This window comes from Podarcis melisellensis (genome assembly GCF_964234715.1).
Source record: "Podarcis melisellensis genome assembly, chromosome: 11".
Classification (NCBI taxonomy): domain Eukaryota; kingdom Metazoa; phylum Chordata; class Lepidosauria; order Squamata; family Lacertidae; genus Podarcis; species Podarcis melisellensis.
The window spans coordinates 29229540-29253832 of record NC_138543.1 but is presented as its reverse complement, the minus strand read 5'-3'; the positions used below and the strand labels follow the sequence as shown (position 1 = coordinate 29253832).

At 41.5% G+C, this 24293-nt stretch overlaps 2 protein-coding genes across 5 annotated transcripts; one reads left to right on the top strand and one right to left on the bottom strand.

The window, feature by feature from the left end:
• The first annotated feature begins 80 nt into the window (after positions 1 to 80).
• Positions 81 to 9239, top strand: POLR3G (RNA polymerase III subunit G). Of its 4 annotated transcripts, none has more exons than XM_081930242.1 (8): positions 81 to 296; positions 2129 to 2257; positions 3075 to 3204; positions 3625 to 3696; positions 4806 to 4856; positions 5651 to 5721; positions 6464 to 6580; positions 7339 to 9239. In XM_081930242.1, the coding sequence occupies exons 2-8, from the start codon at positions 2138 to 2140 to the stop codon at positions 7423 to 7425; spliced, it is 648 nt and encodes a 215-aa protein (XP_081786368.1). In that variant the 5' UTR covers positions 81 to 296; positions 2129 to 2137; the 3' UTR covers positions 7426 to 9239. The 4 variants fall into 4 exon arrangements, with proteins under 4 accessions (XP_081786368.1, XP_081786366.1, XP_081786365.1 ...); XM_081930240.1 differs by having other exon boundaries at positions 81 to 334; positions 5654 to 5721; XM_081930239.1 differs by having other exon boundaries at positions 81 to 334.
• Positions 9240 to 12956: 3717 nt separating this feature from the next.
• On the bottom strand, positions 12957 to 18854 carry LYSMD3 (LysM domain containing 3). Its single transcript, XM_081930233.1, has 3 exons — positions 18584 to 18854; positions 17143 to 17427; positions 12957 to 14716 (listed from the first exon to the last, which is right to left on the bottom strand). The coding sequence occupies exons 2-3, from the start codon at positions 17410 to 17412 to the stop codon at positions 14141 to 14143; spliced, it is 846 nt and encodes a 281-aa protein (XP_081786359.1). The 5' UTR covers positions 17413 to 17427; positions 18584 to 18854; the 3' UTR covers positions 12957 to 14140.
• Positions 18855 to 24293: the final 5439 nt, after the last annotated feature.

The window sequence follows — 24293 nt, the reverse complement described above, 5'->3', positions numbered from 1 at the left end:
GAGCTGGGGCGGAGCCCGGGAAGGAGGAGGCGGGGACGGAGGCGCCTGAGCGGGACGTGCTCGAGAGAGCGAGCCAGCGAGCGAGAGGTCTCCGCCCCGTCCCTGCCCACTGCGGTAGCGCGGCGCCGGGCACGCGAGCAGGCGGGCCGGGGATGGCGGGCTGGGCGAGGCGAGGCTGCAGGAGGAGCGGCCTGGCGAGGCTGCACCGGAGAGGCGTGAGGCTGCGAGAAGGCGGCTGCAATTGGGCTTTGAAGATGCCGTGCGATGATGGTGCTTGACGTGCTGCTGAATAAGAGGCACGGCTCTCCCGATGCTTCCCCCTTTTAAATATTTCGTGAGAGTCGAAGGAGGGTCGTTTGCTCGCGGCAGCTTCGTTTGGGGCTATCTCGTGCAGTTCCAAGCGCGCACCCTGGGGAAGTGAGTCCCAATCCCATATGCTCCAGCTGCCCCTATTCATTTTTCTTTTATCTGTTCCTCCTAATGCACTGACACTCTTATGATTAAAAAAAAATGTTTCGTGAGGGAGCTCAATCGGTTGAGCGTGAGACTCATAATATCAGGGTCTTGGGTTCCAGCTGTTGGGCAAGAGATTCCTGCCTTGCTGGGGGTTGGACTAGATGACCCTGAGGAGACCTTTCCAACTCTATGATTGTTGAAGGAAGGGAAAGGGGCAACTGCATCTTGGCGTTATCTGGGATTGAGGGGAGTTGTAGTCCGAAACCTATGGAGAACCTGTGGTTGAGGAAGGAGCCAGTGTGTGGTTTTTCTATATCACACCACCAACAGCAAATGTTGCTGTACTGAATTGCAGATATTCCATGACTAAGCGCATTGTGAGATGAAGCATTCTTAAGGATGGCTTTGTGATCAGTTTAGTAAACAACAGGCAGAGATAAGGTTTCATCGGTGCATAAGGTGGGGAGGGTGAAAGGAGCATCAAGAGTCTCCTTTTTTATCTGTGACACCTCATCTGGAGGCATGAAGCCCTGCTGGATAGTGGGATTTTTATTTCTGAGTACATGTGTATAGATACCTTGATTCCATGCATGTTTATTTAAAGCAAAATCAATTTGGTCCAATGGGACATGGAGTGCTTCCCCATTAGGCATTTAGCCCTGCTTCATTCACTCGCTTCTTACTGGGCATGCACATGACACTGTCCAATCATTGCCTCTTTATCTGTCTTTTTTCACACAGCAGGAAGACCAACCACAACCCTGGAAAAAGGTTGCACTCCTCAAAAGTGCTGATGAGGGGTAAAACTCTGCCCCATTTCCCAGCAAAGACCCTATTGCCTTGAGGGTCATTTGCAGGAAACCTGCTTTCGTGCTTCCCCATTAGCCATTTTGGTGGATGCTTCTGCTCCATGTGCATCAGTGGAAATGGGAGGCATTGGCTTTCACTGGGGGAAGGGGCAGCATTCCTGAAAATGACTGGGCGGGGGAAGATAACTGCTGTTCCTGCCAAGATTCCTTGGGGTACCAAGGATAAGCAGTGCCAGCAAACCTCCTTTTGGCTGGGCCACATTGTTACGTGTCCTTTACCTGAAGTCCAGGGCCGTCTCACCCATAGGCGCTAGGGGTGTGGAGCACCCGGGCGCCGGGCTTTCAGGGGCACCAGGCCAAAAGTCCAGGGCCTGAGAGTTGTGTCCGGGGAAAAGCCCGCCCGTTGGTCGGAGCGCCATGGCAGGCTCTATTGCTGCAGGCAGCTCTGCACCGCGGGTTCGGGGTCGACCAAGCCAGCGAGATGCTGAAGTGGCTGGCCGGCTCCACTTTCCTGCACGCCTGGGACTGGGCAACCTGGGGGGCACCGGGCGGATCTTTGCACCTCAGCACCGCATATGCTTAAAACAGCTCTGCTGTTGTCATATGGCAGTTGGGTGTGGCTTTGCCAAATGGCCCTGCCAGCTGTACAGTGAGGCCTATTAACCCCACCGACTGCAGGTTCTGCACTTGGTTTGTGCTTTTTTATTAAAACAACTGGCATGATAATTAGTAGCAAAAGTGGATTGTGTGTTTCTTCAAGTTACTTCTTGTGGTGGCTATTTGTTTTTAAAAAGAAAATTCATATTTTCTGTGTATACTCTGCAGAACAAGAATAAATATTAAATGCAAGGTGTTCTTTTCAGGAATTTGATATGGCCAGGTCAGGCCGAGGAAGAGGGCGTGCTGCCTTGACCTTTGACATTGCAGCAATTGGCTTTGTTAAAGGTGAAGCTCTACCTGAAGCAGTATTTGGGCCTTCTCCGCTATATCCTGTAAGTATCTAGCAAGCAGCCAGAATTTCAAACCACAAGTTGCCATTGGGGTGAAGTGTTGCACTTGCATGCCACATAAAAAGAGCAAGAAAATGCCAAGTCCTACTGCTGGTAGACTAATATTGGAAAACAATAGGCCAGGCCTTTAGGCTTAAACACAGTGAAGGTGATGCTAGACAGGAACGCAGGAAGCTGTTTTATACTGAGTCAGGCCATTAGTCCATCTGGTTCAGTCCTGTCCACATTGACTGGTAGTGGCTCTCCAGGTGCTGGCGAATTTGTGTGTGTGTGTTGGCTGAATTGTTTCTCTTAGATTACAAAACCAGCGTGCACTTGGGCTACTGGTATAAAAAGTGCCCTGGGTTTTTAGCTGCTGTTCTTTGACAGTAATTAAAGATGTCACAGCACTTTGTGTGCTGTACCCTCCAGTACTCCTGTCATTGCTGGAGAAGCATTTTATGAAGATTCCTATGAAATAAAAAAAGGTTATGTGAGTTCTTTTTCCAGAGAGACAGAGAGAACGGCATAAAACTATTTTGCAATTGAAGTAATGACGTTGGAAGGCACTTACACTTGCACAAGGAGGGGCAACTAATTCTTGCCAATCTCTTTGACGTAGCCCCTACCACTCCCCCCCCCCCAAGGTTGCTTTCTCACAGTTGGGAGCCCCTCTGGAACAAGACAGGATATGGTGCAATGGCTGTAGAATGTAGCAGGGATTGGATGAGGAAGAGTGTGTCTCACCTTACACAAGCAAAAGAATTTTCCACTAGTACAAAGCTACCATTAAATACAACCCAATATGTGTGATTTTCAGACAACAGATTACAAACCAACACCACTGAAAACGGGAGAGGATGAGGATTACCTTTTGGCTTTAAAACAAGAGCTCAGAGGGGCAATGAAACGGACGCCTTATTTTATGACCAAAAAGAATGAAAATGAAGGTTAGTTTCCCGTATCACTTTATTCTGGAAAGTATTGTGCATGCAATTTTTTCTGTAATAGAATTAATCCTGTGTAACTAAGGGTGCAATCAGTAATTTCTTGAAGAACGGTGTTAAGGTGCCATTTAATCTGTACCCCTCCGATCTGGACATGTTCTAACCCGTCTTCTAGTTCTGTTTGTGATGTGATCCAAATCCTTCAAACGAAGGTGGTTATCCCCATAAAATCCCCAAGGTTTTTCTTGAGAGCCTTATACAAAATAAATGCACAAATATGTTATCGTGAGCAAAGCAGAAGAAGGATTTCCCCCCTGAAAATAGTCCTTTGTGCATTTTAACTAAATAAAGATTGTGGTTCTGCATTGGCTTTGTCTGAATTTATAGTATGTATATTTCACAACTCTAGGTTTTTGTCTTCAGGTTTTGTACCTGTTGAAAGATACAGCAAAAAATACTTGCAGATGAATGAAAAGGACCTAGAATGGACCCCAGGTAAGGAAACGTAAATTCCAGTTAATTTTGGCATAGAATTTTCCATTGTTTTCCAGTATTTAGATGTAGAACTCATTTCATGGTTGGTTCATTGTTTGTTTTAGGTTCCTCTGTGCTATTCAGCTAGTAAAAAATGTAAACCTAAATAAATACCTCTCACCCAGAGTGGTATTTTTTTAAAAGTGCATTTACACCTAGAATTCTTTTCCACTTCAACCAACCACAAACACTCATTCAGAGATGATAGACTCATTCCCATATTTTCACATCTTTCGAGAAAGGACTGCTTCCCAGTGGTCCCTCAGGAGTACAATACATTCCTTTGTCACACTTACTTGAAAGATGGAGCGCCTGTAATTGTGGTGAGGCCGAGTTTGTCTAGAGCAGGGCTAGTGAACTTGTGGGACTCAGTCAGCATGGGCAGTGCTCATGGATAAAAGAAGTTTTTGTTAAGCACCAGTCAGGGAGGCACAAGTTTCCTCCTCCCTGGTCTAGTATATGTTGACTCCCTTGAGTCATTTCGGGTCTTCTCAGTCAAAATGTGCATCTTGAGCTGTATACAAAATACTGAGGGCCATATTTCTCAGTAAATACCTCACATATCAAACTTCTGCCATTCCCTTTTCTCAGCATTGCCAATTCTCAAGTAATGATACTATCCACATTCAAACAGAAGCTTGATAGCTGGAACTGGGACACCAGTCGCCATCTTGGGCCTCACTTTGCAAGGCTGGGATTGAAGGGCGCATGGCTGTTGCATTTGGCTCACGCCACCCTGCCACCCTCGAACTGCTTTACGATGCTGGGATCTGATCTGAAATGATTCACCCAGCAAATCATTCAAATCCAATCCCAGCCTCGCAAAGCGGCACAGGGCTGGCATGATGGCATGAGCAGGATCCCCCAGAAAAATGTTCCTGGGGCCATTCCCTCCACGCTACGCCCCTGAATTGTCGGACTACAGTCCCATGATCTCCACTGGCAAGCGCCAGGATGTGAAAGTCTTGCTACCGTTCTGAATAAAATGTCTTTGGTCATAGAAATACCTTTAACATGAAGGAGCATAAACTATTAAAAATAACTAAAACTTGAATGTATCTTTTGGGAAGACTGGAGAAGACTCCCGAGAGAGCTGAAACCAAAGAAGAAGACTGAAAAAGGTAACATGCATATTAAGTAATATTAAGTAACATGCCTCTTAGGAGTAAAAATATTTTCTTGGGATGTTGACCAACTCTAATAATGAATAATATTGTTCGGTATGCCTTATTTTGTGCTATAATTCCAATGAGAAAGGGGTGATTGGTTGTTGGAACATAGAAAAGAGAAGAGAATACAGTGGTACCTTGGGTTACAGACACTTCAGGTTACACACTCCGCTAACCCAGAAATAGTGCTTCAGGTTAAGAACTTTGCTTCAGGATAAGAACAGAAATCGGGCTTCGGCGGCGCGGTGGCAGCAGGAGGCCCCATTAGCTAAAGTGGTGCTTCAGGTTAAGAACAGTTTCAGGTTAAGAACAGACCTCCGGAACGAATTAAGTACTTAACCCGAGGTACCACTGTACTTTAAAACACACACAACCGAAACCTTAAAGTAACTTAGGCCTTTGGTTTTGCAAGGGATTGATCTGGTAATCCTGAAATTTTCAAGCATTTGACAAAGGTTGCCACTGTCAGGTAAGTTACACTGTTATTTTTTCTGGATATGTGTGTGTGTGCCATTAACAGCTCCTTCCTATTTCTAAAATATGACTATTCAAACCAACCTGCTGGAGTTAAACTTTTCTCACAAATGAAGTTACCCCTGGGATTTCCACAGGAGAACTTGGTTCTTGGTATAGTAAATTCCTCCTGATTCCCTGCTTTGCAAACAGGGAGCTTTTTCACTCCATAATGAGTAAAGTTTGTTATAACTGTGTTTGAAGAGTATAAAGGTAAGAGAATTTTTCTTCAGCAGGTGGAAAACCAAAGAAGGCAAAAACTGCAACACCAAAAACTAATGTGGATGTTTTGAAAAAGATAGAGGTACAGTTTACTCTGCTTTACCTTCTTAGGTTTTATTATTCAGCAGTAGTCACTATTGCTAGTATGTCTCCACTGTGAACAGTGATATAAAAAGTAGATTAGGCTCTATAAAACTCATTGGGCTGCGGGGAATGACAAACTTATGCATAATTTAGGGCACCTTTGCATAACTGCAAGGAGTTCTTGTTTGCCTTAACTGATGGTTGCCTCGAGCAATTTTATGCTATGTGACAGGATGGCAAATAAAAAACAACAACCAACTGGCATGTTCAAATATTAAAAAAAAAAAAGATTTGAACACAAACCATTGTGTTGAAGCCAGCCAATCGAAATCATGGCTACAGTATTTTAAGCACTATTGATTTCAGTGGGTCTACCCTAAGTTTGACTAATCCACTTTCTCTTATCTAAATTGTAAGGTTTTTGGATTTTCCACTGGATGTTCTTCCTTGTATTTTTTTTTCCCTGATCCTTGAGTAAGGGACTTTGGAAAGGGATACCAGAAATCTGTTAAGGATTATTCATTCCCCATTTGGAAAATAAGTAGCATGTGATGAGATGAAATTAAATTACAGTTATGTCCAAGAATTATGTCATAATCATGCTATTTCTAAAATCCTTTTGAACTCCTTGAGTTCTTTGCTTAGTTCACCTATCCGTTTGTTACTTGACCAGCAAGAATAATAATTAAAAAAATTAGCTGGAAGTTCAGATGATGGAAGTTCTTGCTAACCTTTCCCAGGAGCTAGAAAAGAAAGGAGACGAAGAAAAGTCAGATGAGGAGGAAAAAGATAAAGATAAAGAGGAAGAGGAGGAGGAGGGAGAACCAGAGGAGTATGAGGAAGAAGAGCACGAAGAGGTATTGGTTTTCTTAACAAAAAAAATTATGTAGAAAGCAAGATGGTGGCAATAATTTTCTTGACATTATACAATAAACTTGGTATACCTGTGGCTCTTTGAACGCTGCTGAACCACAGCTCCCATCATTTCTTGGCCATTGTCCATGCTGCTTGGGGCTGATGGGTATTGGAGTACAGTAACATCTGAAGGGCTGCAGATTCCCCATCGTAAGTAGTATGGTGTTTCCATAAGATGTTTCCATTCCTCGCACTTTATGTTACAGTTAACAATGATATGTATTTTCATTGCAGAACCAAATGAAAGAACCATATCCATCTGTATCTTGTTTACTTTATAAAGCAGCTTTCTTCCACTTTCTACTGTATATTGTATTGTCAACAGAAGGACTGGGGGGGGGTTGCTTTTTGTGTCACTTCTGAAAATGCTTTATGGCCATAGTCTTAACCACACTTAATTGAAAATACATTACATTGAAATCAATTGGCTACCAAGGAAACTTCATTTAGGAATGGAGGGCATGGGTGTCAAAAGTGACTGAAAACATTTAAATTAGGTATGTTGTTAACACAAGCATGTATATTTATAATTACCTTGCCTTCAACTACCAGCACGTTTCACTGGGATCTATATTTATTTGCTGCATGTGTAACATTGATTTCCACCAGTTACATAAGGTCTGATATAAACACAAGGAAGTATCTGCGACTATACTTCTTGCACGTAGCAATTTACAGTATCTAATATGATTTCCTCTAGGAGAACGACTATATTGCTTCCTATTTTGAAGATGGAGATGACTATGGAGCAGGCAGTGATGATGACATGGATGAAGCAACTTACTGAAATTGTTTTGAGTAGCTGGGAAATACAGTTGGAAAGTCTGAATACACTCTTGAGTTACCTCTAGTTATGAAATAATATAATTTCAGAGGATTAACAATGATGATTAACTCTCATTTTGCTGCAGTATGGGAGTATGTTGACTCAGTATTTGAAGCAGCCTGTATATTCACTTCCAATTGATGGAATGGTAGGTTGTGTTGGCGGCATGCTAAAGCACTCAGACCACGCTTTGTTATCCTGAACTAATTTGCAGTAATGTTATGTGCCTGACAACATAACACTGAGCTAGCCTGTGCAGAGTACCATATCACTTTGCATTGCTTATGAAACTATGTTGTGGGGAAGGAAGAGAAATGTGTGCACTGAAGTTTAAAAATCTAGCCTTTAAATAATAAAAACTGTTTACTGAAAACAGGATCTGGTGTGTGTGATAAAATACAGTTGCAGGTTAGCTTGCTTTCTAATAAAGGGTTGCCCCCTTGCAGCATCACAAGAGCTTTGGATAAACAGTACTTGGTAAGGTCACCTGAATAATAATATAAAAATGCTTACTGAACTTCCAGTTCAGTTACAGGACAACCAAAACTCAAATGGCAAGAACTGATTTATTGCTGTCTGATAAAAGTTCACCAACAATGACAGTCTTGCAGTGCTTCCAAGAAACATTATGGTAGTAAATAAAATAATAGTAATAGTACTTCTTATATCCCTGCTTAAAAGGGTGGTTTTTTTTTTAAGAAGCACCATTAATTCCATATATCCTACCATCCAGTTTCCAGTAGTGGCCTCTCCCTTTTCCAAATGTCACCCCAGGGACTTCTCCAAAATACAGTTATTGTTGTTGTTGTTGTTGTCTTTTCCATTGTAGCTTTAAAAAAATAATATCAATGCTTAGTGTTGTAATCTTATGTAAACTGCTTGATTGGGTGTGCCTGAAAAGCAGTACTGTATATATAAACACCTTAAATCAATAATGAAATAAAATTTGGACTAGGAGATCTGCACAAGAAACATGTTGCAGAAGAATTCCCTCTTGACACCTCTGATGTGTTGGAGTCTGCTTTTCACAGTAGAACACAGAAATGGGCATGCCAAAATCCTTTGCTGTAGCTAAAGCGGCTTTTTGGATTAGTGTGGAATATCCATAGGGTACATCAATTGATCACTAAACAGGATTAAAAATATATTTCTTTATTTTTATTTTTCTGGAATTAAGAATTCAAAAAGAAAATATATTCTTGCCATCTTATAAATTCCAAAACTTTTATAAACGACTTAATTATGTAAAGAACATTTGTGGCAGTGTTCCTTTGAATAACCAATCCAGGGGTAAAAACATTTCACATGGTTTCATAGTACAATACACAAATTAAGAGCCAATTTCCCTGTTCAACCATGGATTGTATTAAGAAATCTGGTGACCATAATCTAAATATTTCTCTCTTTTTTGTAGAATTCTTAAAATTTACTTCTGTAACCCTAAGTATGTAGGCAGAAGTTCCCCCTGAAATAAAGGAGGCTTGGACAACTTTAGTATTGAGCTAGATTTGTCAATAGGAACCACTAGAATGCACAGCAAAATAATAATAATAATAATCCAAAAATCCATTTTCTGGAACATTAGATTATCTTTTTCTATCCTTGCCAAACCATAGATTCACCACACATGATTACAAAGTACGGTACTCATTTCTGCCACATTGTTTTTTAAAAGAGAAATACAGACACCAACAGCACATATGAAGTGCTTTAACATACTTTTTTCCTTAAAGCTACTGCAAGTCCCATACACAGAAAATAAATCAGTGTCTTTAATAAAACAAGCAGGTCCTCATTGTGATATTTCAACAGACCTTCGATTTCATGACTGCACTATTCACTTTTTCACAAAAGAAACAGGTTTAGCATAGTTAAATTGCAGAAATAAGGCACAGATCCTTGAGCTATAGCAAAGTCCAAGGTAGTATTTTTGGTACATAATACTATGCTGATTATTATTTTCACTTTTTGACAATAATTTTTCAGATGCCTCAGTTCAAATTATCACCACAAAAATGATTTAGCTGTGGTACACCAACCAGTCTTTGCGATGTGTAGACAGTTCAAATGTAGGTCGTTTAGAAATTTTACTGCATGCTGCCTTGCAAGTTTTATCTAAAAAGTGACAGAGAATTTTAATAAATCTATCTAGTTAGGTTTATGTTTAGAACCCTTCTACACTTGGCTGTGTTTGGTATTCCACTTTACCTCACCCCCCCAAAAAAAATTCAGAAGTGGCACATCTGCAACTTTCTTTTTCTGCAGTTTTCCATTCCCTCAGGTCATCCCTCAGGTCACTGATCTTCAGTGGGTGCGTCAGGAACCGCTATAGGTTACAGCCTGATCTAAGATGGGTTGCAAGAGTACCACTACCACCACCATACAAATATATGGTTTTTTATTAGCCCCTAAATTTATGCTTGGGTTAAAGGTGGATCCTGGGTCAGAAAAAGTTGAGCTAGTGGCTTAGAGTGTCTTTTTTTAAAGGCCTGTATAACAGTCGCCTAGGTCACCTAAGATACAGTCCTTCGCTAGGTGAAGCAGTCTATCCAGTTGTATGGATCCTGCTATACTGCTCTTGTCTCTTTTTGCTGCCCACATCAACTGTGATCCAGCCATAGTCATATAGAAAAAATCGTATTTGTGTGACTACTTGCAGCAGAATATGAATAGGGATGACCCTATTCTAATAAATACCCTTTTGAAAGCACATTCCATTGTTTCCCCATTCTAATCCAGGAGGATGATAAGCTCAAGAGATGCTACACCCAACACCACATCAAAGCAGTCCAAACCCAGCCACACATCCAAGGGGTAATATACAGTGCTGGGCTGCATGGTGATAGTGATACTTTTTTCTCCATTTCTTTTAAAGACAATGAAATTCACAGCTTTCCCATGGGGAACTGAGGAATTTCATGAAGTACATCTCAGATATTTTCACGCATGATTAAGGATGGTAAGGGAGCTTTAAAACACAAAACCAGATGGCTAAGCACCCCTGTTCTTATACATTCATTAAAAGAAAAAATGGAGTAACACATGCAGAAAGCAACTGCATTGGTGTTGTTCCATAAGCGAGTCACAATAAAACAGAGCAACCACATCCAGGGATGAATACTAGCAATTCAGAATAATGCTTCATGAATCTGATAACATTAACTGTGTGGTCCACAAAAGCTTCTGCTATAATAATTTTTAAGCATTTAGAATCCCATAGGACTTTGGAATCATTCACACATCATCATAATCCACAATTAATGGTTGACTGTGAACACACCAGTCTTGGCTGCTCCAAAAAACAAACTCTGATCCTTGGCCTTACATCCAAAGCAAGGATGGTGGTTGGTTTCACTTCAGACAAACTACAATTTGTTCTTGGCTTACCAATTGTGGTTTGTTTGGTGTGAAACAAACTATGATCCCCACTTGAGCATAACACTAAGAGAATGTTTTAGCATGGCATGTGAGCTGGGCCAGTGATGTTTTTCCTGCAACTGATGAACGTGCCTATGCCTCAGAGATTTTGTTCAAATTTTAAACCTTGTATCTTCCCTAGAAATAACATACTCTGTTTTTGCAACAGTTTTAAAAATAAGGGCTATTTACCACATTACAACCAAACTTTAAAAATAAGTTGTGCTTCTGTGTCTTTTATTGAAAAATAAAGAGTCTATATAATAAAGATTTCTGCTGCCATCATTTCACACATGTGAATATTTTACTACAACTATATATTGTCAAGCAACACCTTTACTTGTTCGGCTATAAACCATAACAAGGGGGGGAAAAAGACATTCAGAGTTCAACCACAGATTTGGCTCTTAATTTCCCTGCAGCCAACATAAAATTTTCCTTGTCCAACATCAAAAAGCACACAAACTCACTTGATGCAACAAACATTTCCCTGCAGCTAAACTCAAGACAGGTATTTTTTCAGAAGGATCTTTATATATAGGACCATGGGTAATGTTAAGAGGATACTGTTCACTACCAGTTTCCAGAACACACAGAAACACTTCCAAGGGTTATAACTTAAGAGTGGCCATCCAGAAAAGCCAAGGGCACAGCACTAAAACTTAATTCTATGAAAGCAATTATACACGAAGCCAACATAATTAACTCCAAATAGTTTTCTTATGGTCTGTCCTAATATATGGATACACCCTAGAAAATCTAAAGGAATGAATAGTTAACATTAGGGCTGGGCGATATATTGATATATCATCCAAAACCAGCTGGAAGTCCATATCATGATATCTGTTTCATAGTTTTTGACCTGGCAATATATTTTGAATCATGATGTATATGTGTGTTCTATGCAAAAATTACATGGGAAAAACCATGAAGCCAGCCAATACCTCTGCACAGCTCCATCCTTTTTTCAGACACTGTGATATATTGTTATATTGCGATGTTTAGCTGGTGATATATTGTAATGTTGAAAACCAGATATTGCCCAGCCCTCCTTAACATCAAGTCCAAAAAGCTTTCTCATACACAAAAAACTTGCTGAGATTTAGATACTGCCTGAATCATAATCAGCTCATTATCAAGTTCTCTAGCAAGTGTATATAAAGCAGTAACTTGCTTTTGAGAATTTAAGAGTGAGCCGTTAGTTATAGTGACTAGATGTGAAGATGTCTGTGTTGGCATTCTATTATGACAGCTTAAGTGCCAAACTTGTATTCTAGCCTGAACAGGCCAGTCCACTCGTGCATGGACATATGCAGCAGGAATACCCACAGGCAGGACCAGTACTTTCTTTAGATATTGGTCCTGCCTGTTGGAATTCCTGCTGCATATGTCCATGCACAAGTGGACTGGCCTTCTGTTCGGGCTGGAGTTGGAGACTGAGACTACGAAGTTCTACCCCATATACATGATGTACACTTTAGCATTAAATGTCATGTAAATACACTAACATGACAATCTGAACCATGTCTACTCAGAAGTAAGTCCTAATGAATTCTGTGGTGCTTCCTCCCAGGAAAATGTGGGAAGCTTCAGATTGCAGCCAAAATCCTGTTCTAGAAGACACATCTAAAAATATGCGGAAGCAAGCTTATGTATTGCACAGGCTGGCAGCATACTTCCTACTGTTTTTTTAAAAAGAGGGAAACATTTATCTATAAATAAGGGGCATATTAAATTAGGATTATGGGAATGTGTGTTTCACTAATTTTCAATTACTGTAGTCCCAGCTAGCAGTTTTTTTTTAATACTTGGCCATTTTTTCTACTGCATGAGTTCTCTGTGGAACTTTTAAACCAGAATACTAGAATATATTTCTTCAAAATAACCAAGAACTGCTTAAGAAAAAACCTGGCTTCTATTTTTCTCAACAACTTATGTTAGCTTGCTTCTCTGCCTTTTAGTATTATTATTAGCAAAACTCCAACTTTGCAGGTTAATATGACATGAGAAGGCATCATGGTTTCATGGTTAAGTATGCTTCTGCATAAGAACATAAATACTTCCTTTTTGCTAGAGGAAAACAATTTAGGGGGCCGTTAGCTGACTCTATGTAGTCAAGTGCATTAAGTAATGATTTTATTCAATGACGTTCTACTCAGGGCAGGTCCACCTTAATTAATGTAATGCAATTTCCATCAATTTCAAATGGTTTACTTTGAGTATTATTAACACTGGATACAGCCCTGTTTACTGCAATAAAAATCAGTTTAGACATGTGAGCCACATGTTTGTATGAGTAATCCCTCATTTTACACAGGGGTTCACTTCCAAGGGTTAGTCATATATGCAAACATCACATATAGTCAAAGTCCTGGAGCCACCTTGCAGGTGAGGGGGAAAGAGAGCATCCCTAGCAGTCCCAGAGCTGCTGCAAGGCTTAAAACCTCTTTTCACACCACGTAACTGTTCCCTGCAAAAAGTGTCCACTGGGACTCCAATGCCTTTCCATTTAAAGGGTAGGGGAGAATGCACCAAATTACATATACATTTGCACCTTTGGAACTCTTCAATAGTAACAGCACTTAGGGGGGTCGCTTGGGAGCAGAAAGATTACAAGTAGGCAATGGTTTAAGAATACCCTTCCTTGCTCAACAGCTTTTGCCCTCCCAAAACTGTTATTAAAAGTAGTAACAGTATCAGTACACTGTTACAGATGTTTGCATGCCAAATGCAGTTTAGTCTCATTGGTCTTTTCTCACGAAAAGGTACTGTAAATATCATAGTCCATGTAGTGTATGTTAGATCAACAACAGAGCATTGTACTTGTTCTGCATATCTGATAAGCTAAACTGTTTTTAACCCCTACCTTCATGATTTGTATTATATTCCATGCTATAAGAGAATGGTTTATCTTTTATAATACAGGAAGCTAGCTTACTTCCAGACTAAAGAAAACCATTTCATTGTTTGCTGGCTGCAATGAAGGTACTTTCACTTAGTGGAAGTTTGCCAGCTTAGATCCACATATTTTGGCAGATCCAGACAATTGGTATTCAATCAACAATCTCACACTGAACTTGGCAACAACTTTTTCATTGAAAGGTGATGTCTTCCATACCCTCTGCAAGAGTTTTTATTAAATGCCACCACAAAGATAGCTACTTTCCAACTCCACACAGGACCTGTTGTTCTTTTTTCTTTGCAGAACACATTGAATGATTGCCAAAGACTTTAGCATGTAAAGCAAAAATTTCAGTTATCATGAAATAGGGTGATTTATTCCATTTTCTAGTGGTTTGGGCTGAGATGGTGCTGTAACTGAAGTATATTCTGCTGTAGAATGGTGGCTGACATCCACTTTAGCTAAAACTTCATAGTATAAAAGATAAAAAACAGGAGTTATTATTACCACCACAACCATTATCACTACTGCTGTTGACCATCTTATTCCCCAGTCTGCTCCATAATGAGGATCTTTCCGCTTTATGGATTTACCGTCCGGTTCAAAGTTTAACTGTTGGGTTGATAAGGCAGAAACAACTTCATTAAGATTCTCTCTCTTTGTAGCATTACACTTCACTATTTGTTCTATATCACGGTCTACTTCTTTCAGAAAGTTACCAACAGTCTCTGTGGAGAATGGCTCAGAAGCTTGTGATGCATCTGGGGTTTCTGTAGAGTACAAAGTAGAGACAGATCTTGAAGCTTGCCTGCTTTTTGGAAAGCTGTGTGTCTCAGTCAATACACTGAACTTCTTCACTGGAATTTTAATAGTTCGCAGTGCAAAGAAGTCCTGATCTGTAATAAGATTGTTCACCCTTTTGATATCTGCTACCTGAAACACAACAGTTAACAAAGGAAAGAATTAGCATTTTTGAAAAGGCAGCTCTTGAGTGACCAGCATTCATTTTCCAAGTCCTAACTGTTGAACTTCTTTTAAAAAATAAATTGGAACAAAAAGTCTGGCTACATGTTATTGCAATTGAAACAGCCAGTTATGATTGTGGGTAGGAAAGGCTATGGGAGTCTAAAGGATCTAATCCCAACAGAAAAAGAAAAAGAAAGAAAGAGGGGCGCTGGAAGCACTGGCTCACCTTGCCTTTCCTATCTCCCCAGGATGGTAAGATGAGCCCCTGTGAATCAAATGACATAGAATGGGCTTCTTACCTCCAACTATGTTGCTGTACTGTTTGTTATGGTTCTTCTGCTTAAACTGTTTAATCAGGAGAGAAGCAGAGGAAATTTGTTATTAAAGGGTCAACTACTCAACTGAAAAAGAAAATGATAGCCTAGTTAGCAGCAGGAGTTTGGGTTACCTAGGGCCAACCATGACTCCTTTCGCCAGGCAAAGAGCTATTCTGGGGTTCTTTCTCCTTCCTGAAGGGCAGGGAAAGTCATGGAGTGAGTCAGTGCTTCAAGAAACTCCTGATAGGATAACATGTAGTCCAATGTTTCCAGGGCAAAACCAGATATTGTGTAAGTCACAGGTGTTCCACATACACCCAGTCTTATTTAAATGCACTTGTTATTGGCCCGCTAACACTACACATATAAAGTAAAAGTTCCTAAAGGTGATCCTTGTGTCACATGTGCACCTAGTAAGCACTTTATCCAAAGCCTGTTACAGCTGTTGTGGCCTAAGAAAAAGATAATTTAGTTCTCTTAGTTATCGGATTTTCAGAATCCATTTTTTTTATTTTTGCAACCAGCATTTTTGTTCTATGAAACTGATTAAATAACTAGCTGTAAAGCACCGTTTCTACTATTCTATGCATCTAAACCAATTACCACTCATACAAAGTGCTTTGACTCCCCATAGCTGGCAAGATGCTGGGATCTGGAAAACCTAAGTTAGCTGTATTCAAGATCCTTTTCTTTAAACAATATGTACTCCCCATCTGCCATGACATATTACAAACCGTCTTTTGAAAACGCCTTTCAATTAAAAAACAAAGAGCTTTCCATATGGTATAAGGGGTTGTTCAGAACTTCTTAGGAACTTAAAAGTAGCAGCTGATGGGATATTATAGAAATTTCAGCTACTATAACAAATGTTAGTCACTTGATTAAAGATATGGGACCACATTCTCCGAAACAGGCAATTGTGTTGCCCTTCTTGCAATTTACCCTAGTCTAAGAAAGGGGAGAGGTTTTCAGGAACCACCTCTCTTAAAAAAATTAAATAAGGGAATAAAATATTTTAAGAAACTTTGTGTCTTAGGTTGCTTGCATATGAAACACCCAGAGGGTTCTGCCTTTTAAAAAAGTATTTGAACATTAATTTGTGCAATATCATAACTGACAAGTTCCAAACTATGCACTGTATGTAAATAGCTGCTAACTGTAGCCCAATAGCCTTTAAGGCTGCAATCCTAAAATCCATTTACCAGGCAGCAAGGTCAAAGGGAATTACCTCCAAGCCTTTACTGGAGATAACAGAGTTCAGACAAAGCAAGGACCTGTGTTCAAACCTTTCCCTGCTCCTACCCATTGCTTGTCTTACCCCCAAGATTTTATATGCAACTTGCATTTAAAACAGTAGGACTTGCTGCTTTTCTTTCCCCATTTACCCCCACCGGAATATATGTTTTTACACTTAAAAGAATGAATGTAGTAGTAATCTGAGGGGCTCTTCTAGCATGTAATTTGGGCCTAGTGGACTAGAATTTATGAGAAGTAAACATTATCCAAAAAACATTTTGGAAACATAATTATTGTGTGCTGACTCACACATCCCAGTTTATTTAGGTCTGCAACCATTTGGTTGTTGTAGATCCAAATGATGATTCATTTGAACATGCATGCACATCCACGCATGGGTATCCTGATACCAAGTTATCACTTCACTGCACCTAAGAGCAGAAACTTTCAACCTGCTATCACCAACAAAGGTCTGGAACCTTCTGTGGCAGCACCATAATATACTCCTATTCAGTGAGGCAAAAACCATCAAGGGTTACATTCCACTAAGTCTTAGTTTAAAATTAATATACCTAAGCTAGTAATGCCCATTCATTTTAATGGGTCTACTGAGTAAAAGTTAAATACAATTCCAAAACCTATACAAGACTCTTGTAGTTGCTTCACAGCACACTTCAGTGTGGTATGAATCTATCAAATCAAGTTGTACAATGCATCTTGGGTTGTGTCAAACAAGTTTTTTCCATTGCAAATAAGTTAATATTTTTGTATAAGAATTTAAAAGCTTTCTGTGTTCACATGTCACAAAATTCCACTGGGAAAAGTTGCATACAGACTTACTGAACAACAATACTGAAGAGCTATTGCATTTAGTGTGTCTCCTTCCTTTATATCCTTGGTTATAAATACGATATCATCAATCCTTTCTCTTGATGTACTTCTTCGGACTTTCTCCCTTCCCCTGGGTCGCAATTCATACAGCTCTGTTTCATCTTCCAGCACGTCACTGTCAGAACTGATACCATTCCCAAATGTATACAAATGATTATCCACTGTGGGCTGCACTACAGCAGGGAGCTGGAAACTGAAATTCTGTTTTTTTGCTGTCATTCTGTCAAAAGGAGTCTAACAGAAGAAAAAGAAAAATAGGACAACCAGTCAAACAGAGCATCCCAGCTTAAGTACTAATTTATATAGAACACCTATGAGCAATAGGACAACAATTTCACCTCCCTGCTGCCAACCCACACATATTCCTAAAAAAAACACCAAACCATTTGGCATGCACAGATTCTCCAGGTTAATAATTGAAAACAAAACAAATAGAAATGGACACTAGAGAGACAACAGTGCTTGCAGGGATGGAGAGGGAAGAACAGAGAATGAAGACTATCACTGAACCTGCATATTTGGAAGAAAACTATCTAGTAATCTATATGAGAAGCAAAGTATTTCAGTAGGAAGCAATCCTATTTCTGATTTACAGTGTATACAAGAACCACCTGCCCACCACAGAAACACACCTTCTCAGCTCCTAACCAACCCCCATCAACATTATCTGGGCATTATCTTTATAGGGATCCCTACATCAAGCTTGCCTATTGGGCAGAGGAGTGGGGCTTGGACCTGTAAGAAGAAGCCAAGTTTGCTTCTGACAGCCTTCTGCGTCTTTTTAACAGTAACAAGTTGGAGGAAAAGTGGCACCTGCTGAATGATGGTCCGGAAGCTACACATCCTAAACACCCAGGTAGCTGAGCCCAGAAAGGAAAGCTGGCAAAACCTAGAAGCGGAGCACTCAGGAGGGCAGGACTTTGGACCACCCCTTGGCAAGATGAGCAGGAGGACCCTTAAAGCCCAGAAGGCCTAGTTCGCCTCCCATTCCGAAGTGAAATAACAACAACACGCGTTGTCATCAAAAGCGTCTCTCCCCCCCCCCCAGAAGTGAGCGAAGCGAGGATGCCTAAGGAGCCCCCACCCACCCCGACCAGAGCATCGCATGATGAAGGGCATCCGAGGAGTCTGCTGGGCCAGGCCAGTGTGGCCCGTCTAGTCCGGCCTCCGGCGGCCAACCGGAAAGCAGCACCCGAGGGCCCCAACTGCGCTGCCCACCCCCACCGGCGGCTCTTTCACCGGCCGAGCTGGGCTTCCCCCGACCCCTCCCTCGGGAGCAGCAAACGCTCCTAACCAAGGGGGCATGAGGCAAAAAGAGAAGAAATCAGAGCGGGCCCCTTTCCCTGGGACGGCAGCTCCGGGCCCCGCAGCGGCCCGCCTTCCACCCTACCTGCTTCCCTCAGGAAGGGGCTCCTCTTTGTGGAGGGAGGCAGCCCGCGAAAGAGACATGCCAGCCTCCCGCCTCAGCCGCCGGCTCGACGGTGACAGACTTCTCGCCGCCCCTCACACCGGCGGCGGCACCTGTCCCTCCCGACCCGCTCTTGGCAATGGCCGCCTCCGAGGAGCCGCTTCGCCTTATTTCCGCGCTGACAGGCCAGGCCCCGGCCGAGGCAGCGGAGCGGCGCCGGCGCCACGTCCGCAAATTAGCGCCACCCCCTTTTTTTTTTCGCCCGCCGCCAAGGCCCGACGGAGGGAGCTGCGGGGCGTGTGCGCAGGCGCAAAGGCGGCTGGCTCCAACGGCGGAGAGGGGAGGTTGTCGCGCTCGGGTGTTTGGAGAGGGTTTCTCCTCCGCTCCGGCTTCAGGAAGAGCGGCGCGTTGTGGGAGGGGGGCAGTTAAGGGGGGGTTAGTGGCTGCGTATTGCGCAGCGTTTCGGCAGGCAGGCAGGGTCCTCCCCGTTTCCAGGCAGGGAAGGAGGAAAGGGAGCCTCCGGACCGCGCGTGGCAAAAGTCTGGGCAGGAGTCACAACTTGTTAGTTGAACTCTGGGATCTAGTCCTAACCATTCTCTATAAACGAGTGGGTTGGAATGGTTTTCGAGGGTGAGCCTCGAACTGGGCTCTCCAGCTGTTTTGGGACTACAGTTCCCATCATCCCTTGACCACTGGTCCTAGTAGCTAGGGATGATGGGAGTTGTAGTCCCAAAACAGCTGGAGGGCCAAGTTTGGGGATGCCTGGAATACATCATGGGTTAAAAAAACAAAACCGCGCATGCACACCCGATCAAGACACCATCATCCGTCCCACCCGTCCAACTCAAGAGAGTCATTTGCGCTGCAATAGTATCACAGACGAAAGTCCGGGGTTGAGACGTCCTGATTTGAACTGTTGAACCCTGAAGCACGACTGCAAGGTGGAAAACATCATGCACACTTCTGCTTGTCCCTTGCTAAAGAAAGCTAGGCCTGAGCGGGTTTGCCTTTGGCCCCCTCCTTTCCTAGGGAAAATCTGCTCTTTAAGGCATATCCACACTTACCTTTTTGCCCCACAATTCCCAGGCACAGAACCTCCACTTTTATTTTTTTCTTTTTGCTGTGATGTTTTCCCTGCGAAAACTCATTATTTAAAGCTGTAGTGCAACAAGCAGCAATTCAGGTTTTCAGCAAATTGCATGCTCTGATTCAGCATTAAAGAGCGGTTTTTTTGCAGGGAAAGCTCTGGTGCAAAGAAAAAGAAAAGCCCTTTAAAGCTCCATGTCAGACAAGAAGCGGGTGTCATAAATAAATCACATGGAGTAAGTGAAATTAACTATTACAGGAAACACAGCCAGCTTAGAAGCACCAGGCCTAATGAGCACAGCAACTCTTCTCAGTAGGTCTTGCCCCTATGAGGCAATTGTGGAGGCTAAAGGTCCCTGCTTTCCCACAGCTGCCTAAATCTCCTCCCCATGGTACTTCCCAAGCAGTCTTAGACTATGTTGATGCTCCTCCTTCATACCTGAATACTGAATCCATGCTGGAGTAGCACACCTGAGGCAAGGAAGAAGGTTAGGTCAGGAAGAAGGACAGTCTACAAAATCTGGAGGTTCCTCTCTCCTTTTTTGTATGTAGACACATCAGCCTTCAGTGTAATCTGAGTTGCATCTCATCACTTCTAACATCTTATAGGTTTCTTTTTAAACCTTTTCCGTTTATTTTCTCTTGCAAAGAAGTGATTGCTTTTTTAAAAATTATTTTTTATTAATTTCCAATAAAAAAGACTTTTTAGTCATACATTTTCAATACAATCACAAATACTGTACATATTTTTGACTTCCATCAGTTCATCCGTGAATCCTCAGTGTTCTCGTCTTTATACTGCAAGTTCAAAATTTGTCATTGTCTTTTATCTTAAAATCCACCTACTCCCCCTCTTCCCTTTTTTACAATGTTTCTATACATATTTCTTCACAAAGCTTCCTATAAACCCACAAACGTTATTTGTTCATCACATATGCTTTTCATATAATCCACAAATTTACTCCAGTCCTCGGTGAACTTGTGATCTCGTTGGTTTCGGACTTTCCCTGTTAATTTATCTAGTTCTGCGTAGTCTGTTAATTTCATTCTCCACTCTTCTATAGATGGTAGTTCCTCCTGTTTCCATTTTTGGGCCAGTTTTACCCTTGCTGCCGTCACTGCATATAGAAATAATTTCTGATCTTTTCTATTTATTTCATTTCCAAACATTCCTAACAAAAAGGCTTCTGGTTTTTTAGCAAATCCCAAGTCCCTTTTTGGAAATGACCATGAAAAACAGTGGAATTGTCAATAACAAAGAAACTGAAAACTCAGCCCTCATGCATTGTTTTTGAAAGACTGCTTTTTAACACCAGTCACATAGCTGTGGGTGGAAACCAACAGAGGTTTGTAGACTCTCCTCAGCAATTCCTGTGACAAAGCTGAGTGTTTATCGTGCCACATATCACTGCTGATGTATCTTTAGCAGAACGTTACTTTTAAAATATTGGGTGGTACAGCAAGGGGGAAGGTCAGGTTAAGGGAATCCCAGCATTTCTTTTCAGACAGATGCTACAGACACTATTGGATCAAATAAGCATTGCTAGAGCAGAGCACTTCCTCAAGGAAAACAAAATAAGGGGGATTTGCTGTGACCCTGCTACACTCCTCTCTGTAACCATTTGTACCTAATGACATTTTCCCATCACCATACAAAAGGGTATATTTTCAACTTGATGAACAGGACAGTAGCTGCACAACCTATGAATACTAATGTGAATACAGCCTTTCTCCTTCCCTATGTAAATTACTTCACTTATCCTAACAGTGCATATTAAGTGAGTTAACAGGGTCAGTATTAATCATTGTGTGACACCTGTGTGTGCAACTGTAGGAACTCGGTTTGCTTGCCCTTCACTACTTGCCTGGGGTTGAAATCAGAATTTTCAAATGAGGAACATATTAGACAACCCTACTAGTATCTTCGAGGAAGAAAGGAGTTAAATAATTGGAAAAGGCAGGAAACTTGTTTTGCAGAAGCAATTTTAAGGGAAGAAATGCAGCTCAATCATATGGGCAGCTAATCTAGAGCTCATTCAGATGACCAAGCTCTCATAGGGTAGCTTGATCAACATTATTTTACCCAGTGTTGAAGTGAATTTTGTCACCTAGCAATTGCCAATATATAGTAACTAGTGCTAATTATTATTACCTGCATTATTATTGTTACTTCTCACTGTTGTTATGCATGGTGTTCTGCAAACCTTAGGTAGACAGGTAAGAAACAGCTATGAAAAACAGTATATCAGATGTACTATATAATCTGTTTTTAGGGTTTTGTGGTGGTTCTGTATTGGCTTCCTGGAGTTGGGATTGGAAAGAAACCCTGCCCAAAAGTAATATAGGCCTAATTTGAGCAAGCCACAATCCTTGTTTGGACACAATCTCGTAAACCAAGGATTGTGGTTTGTTGCATCTGCTCTCGAGGGAGCAGCAATAAAACTGGGGCAAACTGTCCATAGAATTATAGAGTTGGAAGGACCATGAGGTTCATCTAGTCAAAGCCCCTACAATGCAGGAATCTCAACTATGCTTACTATGACGTTCAAACACAGTCAATATATGTAGCCTTAGAAATCAATTATTTTATTTTAAATGTTTGGTAAGCCCTTGTCAAAAAGGCTCAGAGGTGAGAGCATAGTTCAACAGTATGTGCAGGGGTGGAAGAGTGGAAGGGGCCTTCCAAAATAAGCAAAATGTTTTAAAAAGCTTTCCATTAGCATTTTAAGTCACATTTGCTCCACCCCCATTCTTTTGCCCCTTTTGTGTCCGCATTGGACTCCTCCTTTTTACAAGACTGGCAGAATGCTTTAGAAATCCATAGATTTCCTTTCATGCAGTATCAGGAATGTTAATGCCAACATCTTACGACTCTTCATAAGCCATACTGTAGCTCATCTTGCAAGAAACTAAAAGAGTTTGCAAGATACAAATATGTTTAACATGACCAGACGGATTGAATGGGGAGAAAAAAAGAAGCCAGTCTTTTTTTGGTTTCATTGGTTTTGTCCCAGCTCCCGAATAATAAATCCTTAAAAGCTTCAATATTGATTCAATGAAATGAATGGCTGGATCATTCTGGAGAGGCCCTAGCAAGTGGACAAATGCTTCCATGGTTACCCTGTGCTATGCAGTGTGGTTGCCGAGCATTGTTCGTTTCCTCCTGCTGCTATTGAAGAAAAATAACAAACCACAGGGAAGCGCCACACATGGTGCGTATAAAGAGGGAGCAACTTAAAAGATCAAGATCATTCTAGGCAGTCTGACGTGGATTTTAGATAGTGCTGTTTCTCCTAATTTTACTTTGTGTACACAAAGAAAGTACCCTGAGACATATGTTGCTCCTGGCCAAATTAAAGCTTCTTCTTTTTTTCATTTGTTTCAAGTGATTCCCCCCCTTTTTTTGCAAAGTTTTACTAATGACCACTTCAAACTTTATTTTTTTCTCACAATCAAAGCATTTCCAGCTCCTGAAAAGTTTGCCTTTAATATTTTTACATATTTTGTAAGAAAAGCCGCTTTATATCATTTTATTAAAATGAAAAATCGAGCAGAAAATGAATGAAATATTGAAGCAGAGGCAAAGAGGTAGTAGCATTCCACACTTTTCGTATAACTTACAGTGTTAATCTGATTAGGTCTTGTGGCAGTGGCATGGGAGGAATTATAATCGGACTGCATTTCAGTCCATGCACTCATAATATGCATTAGTCTCAATAAAAATCCCACGGGATGCAACCACATTGCTTGGTGGAGCAAGGTGTATTGATCTGCTAGAACAACCTATTTGTGAAGAAAAAAGCATATGGGGAAACCCAGTATATGTGTAGGACCACTGAAGCAACAAGAAATGCCAAGGAAAAATGACATGTTGCTAGCTAATAGAAATGGTGTGATAATGTACTTATAGATATGTTATCTGCTAGGGCAGGGGTATGGACTCTGCACTCCTCCAGATGTTATGGGACTTGACTGCCAATCAGCCCCAGCCACCATGGCCAATGGTAAGGGATGATGGGAGACATAGTCCAACAGCATCTGAAGAACCACATGTTCTCCACCCCTGCCCTAGGGTTAGCTCAAACCTTTTGGTCACTTTAGCAAATGAGGCTTTCTCCATAATAATAAAAAAATGCAATAAAATAAATAAGTCTGATGGTGAGTACAGTGAGCTCACATCTTCTGCAGGGATTACTTTCCTGGGGTGGAGAATATACATTAAAATCGTCACACCACATCTGCATGAGCAATCTTAACATCTAGACCCAGCACAACAAACGGGTCTTACCTTGCAAGCAAGGTGCAGAGCTTTTAAGCTCTCTTTGTTTCTATGGCTTTGGGAGACTCTCTTATGGGGCTAAGTCATCACATCTCAGTGTGTCACACATAAGATGAACATAATAAGCCTCCTGAGTCAGGCCAAAGGCCCATTTAGTCTGGCATCCTGATTTCTCGGTGAGCACCCAGATGCCCCTGGGAAGCTTGCAAGCAGGATCTGACACCCTCTGCATTTGCTGTCTCTAGCAACTGGTATCCAACGGTTTATTGCTTCCAACAGTGGAGTCCACTCTGATAACAATAATGAAGAAGACTATAAGAGTGGCAT